This window comes from Poeciliopsis prolifica, unplaced genomic scaffold, assembly GCF_027474105.1.
Source record: "Poeciliopsis prolifica strain line A6 unplaced genomic scaffold, Auburn_PproV2 SCAFFOLD002, whole genome shotgun sequence".
Lineage (NCBI taxonomy): Eukaryota > Metazoa > Chordata > Actinopteri > Cyprinodontiformes > Poeciliidae > Poeciliopsis > Poeciliopsis prolifica.
This window is the reverse complement of record NW_026562377.1, coordinates 16,517,501-16,536,164: the sequence shown is the minus strand read 5'-3', so window position 1 is coordinate 16,536,164 and position 18,664 is coordinate 16,517,501. Positions and strand designations below refer to the sequence as shown.

Sequence of the window (18,664 nt, the reverse complement as noted above, 5' to 3'; positions counted from 1 at the left end):
ACAGGGTAAACCTCCAAAAAAAATAAAAAATGCTGTGTTGATGGCTTCCTCGTGTGGGCCAGACGTCTCACAAAAAGCTTTAAAATGTGTTTTCTTCTGTTTCAATTGATTGACGCGGCATAGAGCTTTTTTTTTTTTTTTTTTTTTTTTTTTTTTTACAGGCAAATGTGCGCACAAGAAACAGCGCCTCTTGCTGGAGCCACTGTGCCACAGAAATGGACGCAGCCTGTGTCCAAAATAAATGTAAGACGAGACTGTTACTGCATGCAAACTTTTTATTTATTGATTTTTGATTGTATGCACTTTTAATACACCCTTCGAACTTTTTTTTTTGTAGCAAATACTTATCATGTAATTGCTGCTTGTGGTGAAATGGACACACTGTGCGAGTAGAGTCGTGCCGTCTTGGCTGAGAGGAGTGAACAGAGGACGCAAGAAATCTGAATGAAGCGCTGCTTTGCTGCTTCTAGACAAACCGATCTGAAATCACAAGGAACAACATGAGAAGCGAGAGCTTGCTTGAATGGTCATGCAAGCTGATTTTTTCCCCCCTTTTTTTCCCCCTGAGACATTTCCGAGCGGACAGAAGTGGGAGGACACTAACAAATGTTAATGCTGAAATATGAGAGAACGGAACCGGGGCGGGTGAAGGCACATGGGAGAGGACTGGTGGTGTAGCTGCTGTAAGAGGAAGATCCCTCCAAAAACAAAAAAAAAAAAAAAATGCTTGGATCCAGATTTGTTTAAGAGAGATGATCACAACAATTCTGCGCACCTATCATTCAAATCAGCCAGGATGGATCGGTAGACGGAGAGGAATCTGTTCAAGAGTTCCCGTGTTTATTCGGATATAAAGCGGCCAACTTTCACCCAGGAGAGAGACGATATATATAGAAGTTAGCTTGTGATCAACATAAAACAAAAAAAAAAAAAAAAAAAAGTGAAGAAGAAAAAATGCAGCGGATGTTTTGGAGAGCTTGGAGTCTTTGGTGGACCTTGTTTATCTGCAGCGTGTGCAGAAGCTGTGCGCTTGAACGACAGTAAGTCGCCCGTGTTGTTTGGAGTGTCTTTGAGATGAGCGCAGAGCTGTGTTCTAGTAAATATTCCCAAACCAGGCAATTAATATATATATATATATATATATATATATATATATATATATATATATATATATATATATATATATATATATATATATATATATATATATATATATATATATTAATATATATATATATATATATATTATATATATATATATATATATATATATATATATATATATATATATATATATATTAATATATAAGACAAGTTTTTATAAAAACTTGTCTTGGACTTTTTAACTGTCTTCTTAGCGCTTATGTTTCTTTTTGTTTTCACAGGGTTCATTTACTATTTGGTGGTATTGACATGAGGTCAGAATGATAGTTTGAGATTTTGTTGTGTTGGAACCTAACGCAAAGTATGTGCTGTGAGAATGACAAATATAAATAGATTCCTGAGCTTGTCAGTACCCTCTTAGTCTCTGGCACTGTGATGCGCTCAGACAGCTGCTCTAGTGGACTAAAGATGACTTTGAGTGTTATTAATAAGGAGTTGTAAAGACTTATGACAGGTCAAACGCAGCTTTAGTTGTGTGGTATCAAGCTCTGAAGAAAGCTTGCAGGTCCAGCTCCCAAACACATGCAACCTTGTGACCACCTTTCTGAGACCTCACCTAAAATACTCACTCTTGCATGGTAAGCAATAACGAACCAGTCCAAGGGAGAACAGCTGGGCTAAAAGAACTTGATAACAGCAGCCATGTGATTGAAATAAGTACCGCCTGATCCAGGCTCATCACAGGACAAGTTAAACTTTCCTTAGATCAAACACATACAGTCAATTTCCCCATATTATCTCCCTTCTCCTGAGGTCTTATTTTTCAGGGATTTTCTCATGACTCTTGCACTGGAACTTTGGTTGCCTCTGGCCCTAATTCTGCAGTGCTGTAATGCCAACCACCTGATCTTACTCTCATGCATGCAATTGGGTTTGTGCTCAAGGTTTTACTCAGCTCTGATTTGTGAGCTCTTCGGAGAAGGTTTTCAGTTACAAAAGGATGGAATCAGTGTGGAACATTTTCAAACACACATTATTTTACCAGAGTAAGCCAGATTCAAGGACACCATGACTCCTTGGCAGGTATGCAGCCTCATAGCCAAAAAACTGCAACTCATTTCAGATCCCAAACTTCTAGAACTTGGATAAATGTATTTATTTATTTTTCTTCTTTTACACATTTAAGCAGCAATAGATTGTCTGTTGCCAGGGTGTTGATAACCAGAAACTATTTAGAATGTATGCCATTGACTTGGCATACATTCTTGACATACATACATTCTACATACCATGCATTTTTACTACAGTTCTTTGAGTTAACTTTTGTTGAGAACTGTGCTGTGAATAAATCAAATTGAATTGATTGAGACCACAGGAGCAAAGCTTCGCTCCCAACATTACTGAGCTTTGACTCACATGACTGTTATTACTTTAGCACTGGTTCTTCCTTGAGATATGTGTGATAGGTCCTGACCACTACATACTAAGCATACACACTATTTTTTTCTGTTTTATTGAAATTCTTTCCTTCTGTGACAGTGGCTGAGACACATGGTTTCTATTTTGTTCAGTCATTACCACTTTATTCATTGTCTTAGCTGACCCATCAGTTACTAGCATCAGATTGTCAAAAAGAAACAAAATTTTAGTGAGCTTTGAGGGAAAAACTTGCAGCATATTTTCAGTGGTCTTAACCCTTTTGGTAGACCATAAATTCTGCAACACCATGTTCTGCTGTACTGTGTGCCTTATGTTACTTTAGGATCCAGTTTATCTTGTGGTGATTTTTTAAAAACTTTCTATTTCTTCACCTGTCCTCACATTTTCTCCATTTTTTTTTTTTTTTCAATAATGTGGGACACACTGCAGTCCAAATCAATATGCCCCAAGCTTTCTCTTGACAGAGTTCTGGAAAAACCTTTGTTCAAGCAAAAGAAGAATTATTTCACCCATTATATTGGATAAAGACTTGTGATATTTGCAAGATGTTGCAAAGTGACTATTTAAGTTAGATTTCTTGTGAAGTTACCTGTAATGCGTCATAGCTATGCGGGTTGGTTATTTGAATCAGAGGCTTAATTCTAGACTTGAGAGACTTATAGGTGCAACATTGTTTCATCTGTTCATATTATGATTCCTTTTTTCTCTTTTGTCTATTGATTTCTTGTCCTCTTATTTACCCCTATGCTTTCTTCTCTCCTTCCTTCATTCTACCTCATGGTTTTCTGTCAGAGGATACCTGGTTGCTGCCCCCTCAGTGTTTCGAGCTGGTGTAGAGGAGAGCGTGAGCGTCACTATCTTCAATGCAAAAGCAGAAACACGCGTCCAGGTGCAGCTGTCTGTGAAAGGACAAGCAGTCGCCCACAATCACAGCACAGTTTATGGTGAGGACAAAATTCCTAAGATTTAAGAGGAAATCTGCAGGTAGGAGGAGTATTTGTGTGTTCCTGTACAACACACAACGGTTGCATCAATTTAGTCTATCCGACCAGGATTTTAGTGTACACAGAGCATGATTTGTTTGACAGCACTGCTAATCGATGGTGCTACTCACTCTGTTCTGCTCAGAATTGCATGGAGACGGGTTGCAGCTGGACCTTCTGCTAAAATAAGCAAAACTCCTCCTCAAAGCAAACTCAACTACATGCTTGTAGCTCTCATACCTTGACAATAACTTACTGAAATGTGTGGGCAAAAAGCATTTCACATAGTATTCTCTCTTCTTCTGCTACTTTTACAGATAAAGGCACCATCAAATTGAAGGTGAGTACTGCAATGTGTGCAGCAGCTGAACTCTTGTCCTCAGGCAGTATCCAAATCAACACGTGCATTATTTGTAGTTCTACATCTGTGCCTGCTCATTCATTGAGAATAAGGTAACAGCCCCTATGTAATACACAACAGCTGTCGACGTGCATATATTGTTCTGCCACTCCCGCAGGCAGGACTCGATCAATCTAAGTTGCACAATTTTATTCCTATAGATAGATAGATAGATAGATAGATAGATAGATAGATAGATAGATAGATAGATAGATAGATAGATAGATAGATAGATAGATGATAGATAGATAGATAGATAGTAGATGATAGATAGATAGATAGATAGATAGATAGATATATAGATAGATAGATAGATAGATAGATAGATAGATAGATAGATAGATAGATAGATAGATAGATAGATAGATGATAGATGATAGATAGATAGATAGATAGATAGATAGATAGATAGATAGATAGATAGATAGATAGATAGATAGATAGATAGATAGATAGATAGATAGATAGATAGATAGATAGATAGATAGATAGATAGATAGATAGATAGATAGATAGATAGTAGATAGATAGATAGATAGATAGATAGATAGATAGATAGATAGATAGATAGATAGATAGATAGATAGATAGATAGATAGATAGATAGATAGATAGATAGATAGATAGATAGATAGATAGATAGATAGATAGATAGATAGATAGATAGATAGATAGATAGATAGATAGATAGATAGATAGATAGATAGATAGATAGATAGATAGATATAGATAGATAGATAGATAGATAGATAGATAGATAGATAGATAGATAGATAGATAGATAAATAGATAGATAGATAGATAGATAGATAGATAGATAGATAGATAGATAGATAGATAGATAGATAGATAGATAGATAGATAGATAGATAGATAGATAGATAGATAGATAGATTTAAATCAAGGTTCAGGGTAATTTTACTTTTTCTCTCTTTTTTGAGTTAGCCTTGATCCATCTGAATGTTTGCCTTCCCACCACCAGGTTCCTTCTGGGCTGAGAGGGCAGGCTCTGTTGAAGGTCTGGGGAAACCGTCAGCTCACAGAGAGAGGCTACATTTTCCACAATTACACCACCATCACCGTGGAGAGCAAGGGCTCAGCCGTCTTCATCCAAACTGACAAACCCATCTACAAACCCAAACATAAAGGTTCCCTTTTAGGGCTGCTGGTAGTTAATTAGTTAACTCACTCAGAAATGTAGAGGATAAAGGTATCTTTTAAGCATGTTGTTAATTAGTAAATGAACTTTGTCTTTGATCAGTTCAGTCTTAGTACAAATACAGCTATTCTGTGAAGGTCTCAGTAGTTTTAAACATTCATTTTAGTTTTTTCACGTTATTTTAGCTTGATGATACTTTTGTTTGGCACTGTAGATTGTAGATATTAGCAAATAAACAAATCCAAAGGTTCTTTAATTAAGTAGTTGTGGTAAATATCACTGTAAAACATTTCTAATAAAATAGTTTAGCATTTAATATGCAGTTAATCTGTGAAATGTTACATATTTATATGCTATTTTTTACTTTTTATAAATTACTGTTTTGTTTGTTGCTTTCAGTGCTTATTAAAGTCTACACAGTGGCACCTGATATGAGGCCCATAAATGAAAAGGTAATTATATAATTAAGCTTAATAAGAGATCAATTTTGCTAACTCTAATGGATTCTTTTTAATTCATAGTGCCCTTCATTGCTGAATTGAAATTCTGAATATTCACATTGTAATTTTAGATGTTTTTGTCTTCCAGTTTGACATTTTTCACCTTGAGAGTTAAGATGAGAAACATAGTTTTCTCCCTGTGTGCAGTGAAGTGAACAGTCACCTATTTACAGAGGCAAAGTTAGAGTCATTTCATGTGGAATGTTTGGAGTGGCCTGAAATACTCAAATACTGTGCCGACATGCAGTTTATTTATGTTTGCAGCTATAAAAGTACTGCAGGCACAAAGCTGGACTCACTTCCACGGATAAATGAATGTCAACATGTGATAAAAACCGAAGATGAAGTATATTTTCTGGTAATGGCTGTTGGTATTTTTACCATTATAAGTTGTGTAAGTTTTCTTTCTTCATTTCTTGCAGATGGAAGCATATATTTTGGTGAGTGAACAACCGGACCACCCAGAGCTGGCAGAGCTGTGTCTAGGAAGGAGACAGTGGCAATTTTCAGTTTCCAACATGATTTAAGATTAAAGAGCAGAAGTCAAGGCAGCTCACCTAGATAACAGGGTGCTCTTTGAGACAAGGCAAATATAAACAACATAAAAGGAACCTTTTTGTCTTCTTATTTCTTCTTTTCTCTTCTATTCTCTCTTTTTTACTCTTCTCAAAAGTTAGCAACATGCACATGGGGCCTTTTTAAGTGAAGTATTTATTCTGAAATATGTTTAGAAGAGGTTTTGGTAGTAGACAGACTCCATCTCAAATTTTAGTTTCTCCCAACCCTGATCTTGATTAAATTGGTTTAAATAGGATTGTAGGTGACAATACCACTGCACAACAGACTGCAGACCCACAAGTATCTTCATGAACTCTTTTAGGATCCAAGAGGATCTCGGATGATCCAGTGGAAGAGCCTAAAATCTGTCTGCTGCGGTAAGCCACAATTCCTGCACAATATCACAATCATCACTTTGTAGGACTATTATTTGTTATATGAGCTATGTGAAGAGTTTTAGTTTATAAACAGTTAGAAATCAATGCAACATTATAATCATCAGTATGCAATGCAGGACTATTACGTCTATAGTTGATGAGGAGAAGCCAGACCTGTAATAGTTTAATGTTTTTTCCCCCACCTTTATCATAGGGATTGTGAACATGAGTTTCCCTTTGTCTGACCAGCCTGTGTTTGGAGAGTGGTTCATCTTTGTGGAAGTGCAGGGTCAAACCTACAACAAGTCATTTGAAGTGCAGAAATATGGTGAGAACACCCATCCATCCATACATACATACATACAAGCTTCACTTTCTGCTTTACAAATAGGCACATAATTTTAGTGTTTTAGCCCAGAGATTTTTAAGTTACTTAATATCTTCCAAACAGACAGTATTACGAGGACAATATAAAGATGTATTTTACAACGTTCTGTGAGGCAAATGATATAAAATGACAAAAAGGAAGCTGTTTTGTTTCCTCTCTCATAGTGATGCCCAAATTTGAGCTGGTTATAGTTCCACCGCCTTACATCCGTGATCTCAGCTTGTGTGAGCAAGCCAGTGTCACAGCCAGGTAGGTGACTTTACATTTAGCTTTATTACACAGTTCCTTGTCCAAGTATTCATGACTTTCAAAGGCTTCTCCAATTGGACCATGGAGTTAGTACATCATTGCTTGATTTGTTGTATGGACATGTGACAGAATTAGAAAAAGCTCACGGGGTTTGAATTCTTCACAAAACATTGTTCACTACTTGTTATATGTATAATATGTTGTACATATATGTGTTGTAGTTTTGTATATTCATATATGTTTTGTCTTACAGTTCCTTAGAAAAATACTCATTACAGTTTAAACTTTTTGGGATGATTTTCACCTTATGACTACACACTTCAACATATTTTAGTTGTATTTTTTTAAGAAAAATTATGAACAGATTTCCAAATTTATACATATAATATCTGAAAAGTGTAGCAAGTATTTGTATTTTTTTCTACCTACATTAGCTAATATATTTTTAAACCAACTTTTGCCACAATTGCAACTGCATCTCTTTTGTCTTGCTGTTGTTCCTTAACATATGGCCTTGGTTTGATCTATACTACACTTTACCTTTACATCAAAGGTTCCTTAATTGTAGTCTGTTAAGCAACACACCATTGTAGAGTTATATTCAAAATAAGTCAAGCGTCTCAGGCGTTAAAAAAAATACAAACATGCTAAAATAACATAAAAATTTTGGAAATTTGGATAAAATTCATCAAAATGTAGTGATGAAGTTATTTTATGTTCCATGCAACTTTAAGTAAGCACTCTGTTGCTTTTTTCAAGTCATATAAGTAACAAGAGTGCAGATTGATGAGATAATCTATTGCATGTAGTCTTTTGTTTTCTGAATTTTGAGAAAATTACTCTTTAAAATTCTCACGTTCTAAAAATGCTGTTTCAAGTTGATAACCTTTATCGTGACAAAAGTCTTTTTTTTTTTTCGTCAAGTCAAGTTAAGCACATCAGTCTTCTGCTGATGGGAGAATAAATTCAAATTGTGCTGTGATTTTGTTTTTGAGTTGTGGATTTACACTGTCTATTTACACTGCCCTAATATATAAGCACCACAGACCACCTGTAAAGGACCACCGATCTAAACCATTGTAGCACAAGCTGCATGTTTATTGCTGCTTTGTTGCAATAATTTTACAATAATTTTATTATTTGCTAATATTTATTATTAATTTGTGTTTCTTTATCACATACAACCCCAACAACCCCAATAAAATATATTGGAGTTTAAAGTTTTACATTGACAAAATGACAAAAAAAATGTATGGGGTCTGAATGGTTTTCCAAGCTGGTGTACAGTCACAGTCAATTAATTAGAATATGCTTTCAGAGGAGGAATGCTTGTCAGCTTAAAAGTATCGTTTAAAATGAACCTTTTCATTAAATATACTTTTCTGAGCCCAGATTTCTGGTTTACCATGAGTTTTTTATTGGTTTGATGTAATATTCTCTTAAACATCATGTCTTCATTCACGGTGGAAAACTACCATAAATGACCGAAGTAAAGGCTTGAAAACATCTTTCTGTTTGTATTTAATGTATAGTATATTTATCTTAGTGAATTGAGTTACCAGAATAAATAAACATTTTAGGATGTATTGCTTTGACTGTGTCTTACTAATAACATGTTCTATGTTAAGCTCTGATGTATCACTTTCACACAGATACACCTTTGGAAAACCAGTAACAGGAAAGTTGACAGTGAATATGACTGTAAATGGAGTTGGATATTACCGCCATGAGACGGGCCAACCTGTAATTAAAACTATGGAGGTCAGTATTTTTACTAACAAAATTCAAATGTGTCATCATTTTAACTGCAGTCTAATACTTTTTTATATTTTGTTTAGCCTGAGAAAATGAACAATTGAGGTCTCTTTCATAAGTGTGTCGTTGTTTTTGTCATGGCCACCTTGGCAAAGAAAAATTGCAATCCTTCAACTTTACCAGTCTGTGGTACTTTTCTTCATTTTTTCAGATTAAAGGCTCTGCAAATTTCAGTTTGTGTGTGAAAGACATGATGCCACTGGATGTGGCTGATCACTTCAGGGGAACAGTTAGCATTTGGGCATCAGTGACCAGCATTGATGGAACCAGGCAAACCACATTTGATGATTCAACAGCAGTTCATAAACAACTCATTGACATCAAGTATTCTAAGGAGACACGCAAACAGTTTAAGCCAGGTCTGCCTTACAAAGGGAAGGTGAGATTGTACAGAGGAACTTATTGACACTGTAGATGAAATAGCATTATTGATGGACTCTGTTGGCTTTTTTTCCCATTCTTGTTCCCTCTGTATCTATAGATTGAGGTTACCTATCCTGATGGGAGCCCAGCTGATGGCGTAAGGGTGCGTGTTAAAGCAGAGCTTACACCAAAGGACAATATTTACACCAGCGAACTAATCTCCAAGGACGGTGAAGCCACCTTTGAAATCCCCTCTATTCCAGTAGCTGCACAATATGTCTGGCTTGAGGTCAGTAGCTTCCTATGAATAAGAAGACTAATGGGAAAAAATTTAAATACATTTTCTCAGATTTTAGATTTTGTTCATTTTATTTCAAACAGACTAAAGTGACATCCATTGACGGCAAGACAGTGGGAGACCAGTACTTACCTAATTATCTGTCCATTAGCAGTTGGTATTCTCCAAGTAGGTGTCACATCCAGATCCAGAGTCCCAGCGCTCCCCTTAAAGTACGGTTTGCTTTTTTTGTCCTATTGGAAGTTTGTGCTAAGTTCAGATTTACTTGGGTTTGGACCAACAAAAAGGTGTGTCCAAAAGGTATAAGGATACGTCATGTTGTGGTTAACTCAACTTTAAATGTTTCTGTGATTCTAGGTTGGCCAAGAGGCTGAAGTGGCTCTAAAATCTACCTGTCCCTGTAACTTCACGCTGCACTACGAGGTGGCGTCCAGGGGAAACATCGTCCTGTCAGGCAAAGAGCCAGCCAACACGACGATCTCACACAGAGGAAAAAGGGCAACCGTGACCTTTGATAAGAACATCCACACCACCCAGCTCCCTTCCTCTGCCTCTGGTAGATTTTTTCCTTGTGTTTTCAGTTTTTGTTTGTCCAATTTACTTAATGAACAGAAAACAGATGAATGAATAACGCATAAGACTGTATCGGCCCATAAATTCACTTTTCTCTCACTCTGTCAGGTGTTGCAGGATCTTTGTCCCAGGCTGAGATGGACTCTTGTGTGTCTTATCTTCGTTTCCCTGTTAGTCACATCATGGCGCCTTTCAGCCGTCTATTGGTGTACTACGTCAGAGAAAATGGCGAGGGCGTAACAGACAGTCTACAGATTTCTGTTCAGCCTGAACTTGAGAACAAGGTCTGTTGACATAATTGTTTATGTTTTAGTATTATCATTTATTCAGTTAAAGTATTTTTGGGCACAGTTGCAGTCGGTGTTTGGAGAGCATACCTAATGTACTCTCTCAATTCTTGGTTTTTACAATTTAGGACATTATGACCTTGGTTTGCTACATATCAGGTTCTGAAATCACAGTGAATCCATTGAATTTCACAGCAGCAATAACTTGAAGAAGCTCTTTTTGGCAACCTGTTATTATAGAAAAGTTTTCCCTTTCTTCTTTATAGCATTTCTTGATTTGCTGAATGAACAAAGCTTTAGCTGTCAAGTAGATGGACTCACATTTGGTTATTGAATATTTTGATGTGCAGGGTGCCAATGTAAATTCAGAACAAGCCTTTATCATCACTCATTCTACTACTGTGCTTGACAATGAGCATGAAAGGTTTGTGTTTGTTTCTTTCCAAGAAAGTTACTGTAAATTATTTCTTATCATCTCTACATTTTGCATTTAAAGATAGGACTCTCTTTCAGAAGTACCTTGGTTCATTTATATTCTAATTGCCAATCTAAATCTTGCTGGTTTGATTTTTAGGGACAGGGGACCTTCCCAAATTAAATCTCTCTTCTTGAGTCTATGTCTAATTGTGTGGAAATAAATTTTAATATTCTTCCAGGTAACTAAGGTCTGAAAAATTAGGGATGTGCATCTTACTTATTTTTGCAGCTTTTCTGAGCATTGCACAGTCTTACCTTGGGCCAAATTTGTTTGGATGGGCTACTTTTTAGAAGCTTGGCAACTGTCTTAAATGTTGTTCGCTTGGGGATAATCTTTTATACTGTAGAATGCGGGCAATCAAACTGTCTGGAAATGGCATGTTCACACACTGATAGGCAGCAACAGCTGTCTCTTTAAAGTCACTGTTCAAGTCTTTTTTCCTTGGCTGGGTTGTTTTTTTGTAGAGATGGTCACACCGATGATAAGTTTAACTGACTTAAATCCTATAGAGCCAGAAATGAAGTAAAAAGGAGAATCAGTAGTAGTTTGTTATTCATTAACCTTTATTTTGTTCCATTGTGTTATTGGATTTTAAAATTAATTTCACATAATGTAAAAACTTTATCATGTTCTTAAAGAGTATTTCCTTTGTTTTGACGCATAACAGCCTCCTGATTAAAGGTTTTTGGATGCAGAACAATTAGTTTAATCTTTAATAAGTGTTCATCGAAAGTTGTAAAGAGTGGACTTACTGCCTACGTTTTGGAACTGAGCCAAAGTATCCATGCATCAACCATTACACAAGAGTGTAATGTCAGTAAACAAACAGCTGTGTTGGCCTAACAGCACTCTCCAATTCCTTTCTGAATTAGGTGGAGTTAACTCCCTGAAGTATTTACAGCTCTCTGGTATGCCCTTACAACACTATGCGTGTGCGTACGTGTGTGTGTGGGTGGATTGTGTGTGTATGTTTTTGTGTCTCTGTGTGTGCATGAGTATGCTGGAGGAGGGGTTGAATGGGTATGATGATAAAGCAACCGTGCAGGCCACAGGCAGATAAGTACAGTCGTAATATGAGAGGATGACAGGTTGCTGATGGTGAAAGGAGGGCAGCAGCGAAGAGATTAACGAGGCTAATTTGTGACTGTGTGGGTGGGAAAATAGTGTTGAAGTGTGAAAGTTTATGGCTGACCCTTAACAGCCCTCCCTCTTTAAAAGGAAGCTTCTTCTAACTGTATCTTCCTTCCTAAAACTTTCCTTCCTAAAATCATGTCACATGCTAGTTCCAGCACATATTTAGGCAAAAACAAAACTTAAATGTTTTGTCAACATAAATAAAATCACACAAAACAAACAATGGCTTTACATGTGGTTTTGTATTTAGAAATGCCTTTTAATTTTATTTTATGGATATATCAATTGTAAGTTCTTTGTTGTTTGGGTTTCCAGGTGTCTGTTTCCTTTTCCTCCAATGAGTCCATGCCAGGAGACTCAGTGATGCTGCATGTCCGGGGTGAAAAGGGTTCATGTGTTTGTGTGACCACTGTGGACAAGAGTCTTTATTTGTTAAAGCCTGATTTCCAGCTTAGTACCAACAAGGTTTGTCTCATTATTACTTTTCTAAAACTCAGTTATGCTGTAGCTTGATGTGTACGCAGGTGTTTTTGAGATCCACCGGAAACCTAACACTCCAAGTTGCATTCCTGCATATAAATGTGTTTGCACTGTGCAGGTGTTTAAAGAGATGGCTGATTTCGATGTGTCAGACATTTTTGGTGTTCCAAAAGATGACGGACACATGTGGTGGCCTGGACTGTCCTCAAAGAGACGGAGGCGATCATCTGTGTTTCCATGGCACTGGGACATCACTAAAGATGCACGCTTTGCTTTCACAGTGAGAAAACACAGTCTAAATGCCCACAACATTGTTGCGAAACGAGGTAGAAAATATTTCCTTTAAACGTATTTATTCTCCAGGAAACAGGGTTGGTGGTGATGACAGATATGGTGAGCTTAAACCATCGGCAGAGCGGAGGGATGTACACTGATGAGGCTGTTCCTGCCTTTCAGCCACACACATCAATTGGAGTGACTGCCATTCACACAAGGCCCACAACCAGGTAGGACAGGCTAATAAAGTAGTTTGAAGAGATTAACGATTGTTGTTGGTTATGTATTGTCAAACAACTGATATCTGAATTTGAGATAGGAAAAACGAAAACTTACCAACAAGAAGACAATCATTCAGAAACAACTAAGAAGTGCATTTTAACTGTAGGAGTAACAGACATCTACGGGTGGAATAGATAAATCCATTTACAGATCCATTATTAGCTTTGTACTTTTCTACATTTTTTTTAAATGAAAGATTTGTAAGAAAAAAGGAAGTTATTCCAAACTCCTGTCTGCAGATTGTCAAAAGCCAAGTAAAGGACATAGCAGATGCACTGAAATTTAGCTTTGACTAGAAAACTGTACACATAACATCTTATTTCTATTATACATAGAAGCAATGTTCGCTATATTTGTTTCTTTGAAATAAACAAGAAAATGTGCTGATGTGAGACGAGACCCAAAGTGAACAAAAACACAAAGAATATGGCACATACTTGAGAAGAAGACATGGTTGTGCACATCAGTAGCTCCTGAGGAAAGAGTTCCATTATTCAAAGAAGTAGCCAAAGTTACTACTGTACAGAGATTCACAGCCTGCCTGATATGTGAGCGATATGCTATTTTTTGAGTTGGTTATTTATAAGCAAACTTGGTACCAAAATACCTTTGGTCAGAGATTAAAGATTTATTTTTATTCATGTCATTGAATCAGTGACACTATGCTTTGGGTGGTAAGCTGGCGGGGGTTGATGCTGGCCAGACAGTGAACCGAGGATAATGACGTGCTTAGAACATCCGACTTTTTCCACGGTTGGCAATTTCTAATTGCTCCTCTCCTAGAGATGTTCTCCCAGTCTCTTAATGGCCATGTTTCACACCGGAATTGCTGATGCAGCGATACAAAGATGCATCCGCAATGTGGTTATTGCTTGTCTCTTTGTTATTCTCCTTACAAGATAGAGCCCCCATGAGCCAAAGGAAGCAATCAAGATGACTATAAAACAAGTAAAAGTAATTTGCTTTATAAATTATATTTTCCACTGATGTTTTACAAAGCTGTTTGTTGTTGTGTGGTAGGACTGAGAAGCAGAGACGCACATTTTTCCCTGAAACTTGGTTGTGGCACTGCATCAACATCAGGTAAATAAATCTTTTGACACTTCATGTCTCTCTGAAGCATTTGTCTTTGTACTCAACTTTGTCTTATCAAGGGAAAATAGATTTATAAAATGTCACTATACATACAATAAAATAACTGCACATTATTATTATTGTTGTTGTTGTTGGTGGTGGTAATCATGTTTTTATATTTGTATTTCAATACTTCAAGAACTTCTTGTGTGAAGCTTTGCATCTGTTGCTTCTGTTACACCTGAATTTCCTTTTTATGGGATAATAAACAGTTTTAGAATAGAATAAAATAAAATAGAAGAAGATTCTATTCTAGAATAGAGCATAATAGAATATTTTATTCTATTCTATTCACAGAATAGAATGATATTCTATTCTATTCTAAAAAACAGAAGTACATCACGCAATAGAGAATGTTGTAAAAAGGGTAATAAAAAGTTAGTCTGAAATTTACAGTTATTATGGGCATCAATGTAATTATTTTTGAGGTTTTCCAAAGGTATTAGATACATGATGGTTATTTGCTGATAATACAGCATGCATCTATAATGACTAAAAAAGAATAAGAAGTAGGTGTTTAAGTTTAAATTTTATAAAAGAGTAAACTCCTCTTTTTTTACAGACTTTTTGCCATTGTACCCTAAAACCTCAAGCTTTGTTTCATCTGAATTTCTTTTGTGAATGCATTTTGCCTCCTTAAGTAGGCAGTACAAATTTCAGACTAAAGGTTGACTTTGGTGAATGTGCTTATTTCATGGTCTGTGTTCTCTTTGATAAAATTTGCTTCATTTTGGACAGGTCCATAAGTGGCATCCTTCTGAGAGGTTATTTTCATTTACTTATTGAGAAACTTATGAAGTTGACTACACCCCTGCTCCCATGCAGCCCATTTTCATGTTATGTAAAATTACAGAAAATCTCTAAAATAAATCATGAAAAAATGTCCAACAGATTTACAAAGGCTTTGGAGAGGACCACATTCCGTTCTGCTTTCCTGTAAACTTCAAAGCTCAGATTTTCCTAAAAAGTATTTTTCAGTGACTTCTTGCCAGCTTTAATCAAAAGGAGGAGTGTGATGCAGCTTTTTGAAGTTTAATATGTCATTTGACTTCGCCAAGACCAACATGAAATGCATGCTGCCAGGAATGACCTCAAGCCATTCCATACAGAGGAACGGATTAAGTCAACATCCAAGCGTCCCTCTCCGCCATCCAATTTGGAGTGTTTGCTGTAGTTACATCAGTTGAGATGTTGGTGTTGACACAGGTGTTAGCAGTATAAAAACGTCCAATTAAATCTACCGTTATCAATCAAATGTGGTTTTTCATTGCCTGTGTTAAATGACATCAATAAATGATGTCAAAATGTTATCATTGTCCAACACGTTTCTGAGTTGTGTTTCATTGGGTCACTCACAGCTCTGAAACTGGGGAGACTCTCCTCCAGTTGGATGTCCCAGATTCGATCACCACATGGGTCACAGAAGCTGTTGGACTCTCTGAGGAGAAGGGACTGGGTTTGGCAGAGAGGACAGAGCTTCGGACTTTCAAGCCCTTCTTTGTTGACTTCACGCTGCCTTACAGTTTAATCAGAGGGGAGCAGACCAAAGTCCCTCTTACAGTCTACAACTACCTTCCTACTTGTTCAGAGGTAAAAAAAAATAAATAAATAAAAAAATGGATTGCTGAGAGGAGGTTGAATAGACACTTTTCCATTGTTGATATTTTACTGACACACACTGCCTGTGTCATTCAGAAATAATTCCAAACACTCCTGTGTGTTTTGTTGTATTAAGGTGAAAACAAAGAGGTGCAAATTTTCTTATTGGAATTCTGACTTAAGAGGTCATCCTTGTTTTGAACTCGAAGAATATTCCAAACAGAACACACCATAACACCTATGCCAGGCCATCATGATTTAACATAGGTCAACATTAACTTTATGTAAATTTGAAAGAAAGAAATCCTGCAAAGAAATCCTGGAGTACAAGGAGTACATTTTGCACTCCTTGTAAGTAATTTCTTCAGCTCACATTTTAAGTTAAAGGAAACAGATGCAATGCAAAATATCTTCGCTGTTATGGACAGGGTCTATACGTCGGCTTCAATATGCAGTTTTACAGTGAATTATTATCTATTTGCACATATTGGATCACTATAAAATGATTTGATATAAACATTTTTTAAAAAAGTTTCATTGTTCTGTATTCCATGCACCCCAGAAATTTGTTGGTGGACATTCAGAGGTATTTGTTGTTGTAGCACAAATTATCCTACATTTTAAAAAACTATTAGTGACTATTGACTAGTGATGATTTTTTTCACTAGACTTGTTTTTCAGTAATCACAGCAATTTCTGCAAACTGTTTCTCTCAATCTTAAAGTTTGCACCATTCAAAAGTAGATAAGTGTTTGAGAAGAGGTATTTGAAATTCCTGAGGAATGCAATGTGAAGAGTTGATTTTCAGCTCCAAAATAGTTCGTAGCACTCACTTTGAAGAGCTATCCAAACTTTATTCTGGCCTTAAATGAACCCATCCTGCATTCCATTTACATGACATCATGATTTGTACAGATGAGCCTGTTAAATGGTCTTTGCGTGTGCTGCCCTGATGTCATGTTTGGTGAATATGCAAACCAGAATCGCCCTTTCTTTGATGTCCACCCCTAAAACATGTGATTCTTATATTTGCCGCTCAGTTATTTATGACTCGTGGCATGGAGATAAAGAACTGTTAAAAGACCCTGTTTGCAGGACCGCACCCTATGAAAACTGGATGACGACCACACTTTAATTCTTCATGAAGCCTGAGAGGCATTAAGTCAAGCAACATGAAATTATGCTTGACGAAATGTTAATTTGAAAAAAAAACCCTCTTTGCTTTCGGCAGTTTGAGGAAACACGCAATATGAGAGCAATAGAACAAAGATTATGTCATTTTCTACCGTCATATGAGGTCGAGTGGTTCTTATTTGTCTTTTTCTCTCTTAGGTACATGTAAAAGTATCTATTCCAAAAGGTATCAAGTTTATTGGCCATCCTGGAAAGCATCATCTTACCAGAAAGAAATGCGTTGCACCTGGTGAGACTATTCCTACGTCCATTGTGTTGTCATTCACTGAACTGGGATCTGCAAACATCACAGGTAACCCATCACTTTATCTATCATTTAAACTGCAGTTAACTGATAAAGTCTCATTGAGAGACATTGTCCCTGCACTAGTTAGGTCCCCGGTTCTCGTCCCAATTTGCCTGAGCAGCAAAACAGTTATGCCTCCTGGAGAACTAGTCAGATTTTTGATTATGCAAATCAGACTATATCATTAAGCATAACGATCATTATCAAGCATGATTAACTTTTCGCTAGGACATTGGGTCCTCTCAGTGTGAGTCCTTACAGAAAAGCCAGTCCTTTGGGAATGGAGTGTGGGCCAAGAGGCTGAGCTGTGTGTGATCTGGTCACCCACCCCAGTTACAAGCAGTCCCCTCCTGAGTGCATGTGAAAACAAAGCTGACCAGCAGTAGGGGAGAGTAACCAGAGCTGCACTGTGACACTCAGTGGCATGTTGATGAGTTTTCAGGTCACCAGCGGTCAAGGGGCCCCCCATGGCCCCACTCATAGTTTCCTGGCCTCTTGTGTTTCCTTTTCGCTACACACACACAAAGAGACTCAACTTGGCACAGTGCCATATTGCCAATGTCCTCCACATGAAGCGAACTGGGTGTCCATCTAGAAACATGTTTGACACCCAGATAATTAGGGAGATGGCCCGTTTCATCTATTGTTATTTTTTTAACCTCTTAAATCCATTGTTATGTTATTTTTCCTTGCTGTTCAGATTCAATTTTTATGTGAGATGTATATTTTCAGGCAGGGTTTAAGCAGCTTTGAAGCTTTATGGTTTAGCTGATGCTAATAACCTCAGAGAACAAGCTAAATGGTGCTAAATCAACAAAAACAAACCAGATTTCTGAAAGAGGTTTACGGAAGGATATTTTCAATGGGCAGGACGGAGCGCAGCTTGTTTTCTGTAAAAGATAAGACAATGAGCATTCTAAGAAAACTCTTTGACAGCACCATTCAATCAACTGGACGTCACTGGAGAGATCAAATAAAAGAGGTGTTGGCAGTACCAGCAGCAGATCCAGCAAAACAATCTTCAAATGGCGTTTGCTCAGTAAGAGGGATTGATGTGGTTTCCATTGTTTTCCATTTGAAATCGGCAAATATATATGGCTTTAAGGAGTTCAAATGAAAAGTCTTCATAATCAAGCAGTTTTTCTGATGTACTGGTGGATATCTCACTTTTTTCTGGACTGTGGCAAAAACAGATGCCCAGTTTCAAATGTTCTTTGAAAATATATCGGGCTGCTGAAATGGATTTAGAGAAGCCACATTACCTTAGCGTCACTTGTTTCTTTATTTTCTCCTTAGTTTGGGGGCTA

At 37.0% G+C, this 18,664-nt stretch overlaps 1 protein-coding gene across 4 annotated transcripts in view; it reads left to right on the top strand.

Annotated features, from left to right (window-relative positions):
* The first annotated feature begins 349 nt into the window (after window positions 1-349).
* Window positions 350-18,664, top strand: part of cpamd8 (C3 and PZP like alpha-2-macroglobulin domain containing 8) — a 41,610-nt gene continuing 23,295 nt past the window's right edge. For 3 of the 4 annotated variants that reach the window (XM_055049366.1, XM_055049375.1, XM_055049358.1), the window contains exons 1-21: window positions 350-1,040; window positions 3,337-3,488; window positions 3,845-3,867; window positions 4,910-5,075; window positions 5,486-5,538; window positions 6,009-6,026; window positions 6,467-6,521; window positions 6,736-6,849; window positions 7,074-7,158; window positions 8,811-8,919; window positions 9,125-9,352; window positions 9,455-9,625; window positions 9,718-9,846; window positions 9,992-10,190; window positions 10,316-10,491; window positions 12,422-12,571; window positions 12,705-12,866; window positions 12,950-13,092; window positions 14,165-14,227; window positions 15,637-15,868; window positions 17,210-17,363. In XM_055049366.1, coding sequence (XP_054905341.1) covers window positions 955-1,040; window positions 3,337-3,488; window positions 3,845-3,867; window positions 4,910-5,075; window positions 5,486-5,538; window positions 6,009-6,026; window positions 6,467-6,521; window positions 6,736-6,849; window positions 7,074-7,158; window positions 8,811-8,919; window positions 9,125-9,352; window positions 9,455-9,625; window positions 9,718-9,846; window positions 9,992-10,190; window positions 10,316-10,491; window positions 12,422-12,571; window positions 12,705-12,866; window positions 12,950-13,092; window positions 14,165-14,227; window positions 15,637-15,868; window positions 17,210-17,363 — 2,668 coding nt within the window. In that variant the 5' untranslated portion in view covers window positions 350-954. The remainder of the gene's footprint in view (window positions 1,041-3,336; window positions 3,489-3,844; window positions 3,868-4,909; window positions 5,076-5,485; window positions 5,539-6,008; window positions 6,027-6,466; window positions 6,522-6,735; window positions 6,850-7,073; window positions 7,159-8,810; window positions 8,920-9,124; window positions 9,353-9,454; window positions 9,626-9,717; window positions 9,847-9,991; window positions 10,191-10,315; window positions 10,492-12,421; window positions 12,572-12,704; window positions 12,867-12,949; window positions 13,093-14,164; window positions 14,228-15,636; window positions 15,869-17,209; window positions 17,364-18,664) is intronic. The other variant, XM_055049386.1, reaches the window with a different exon arrangement.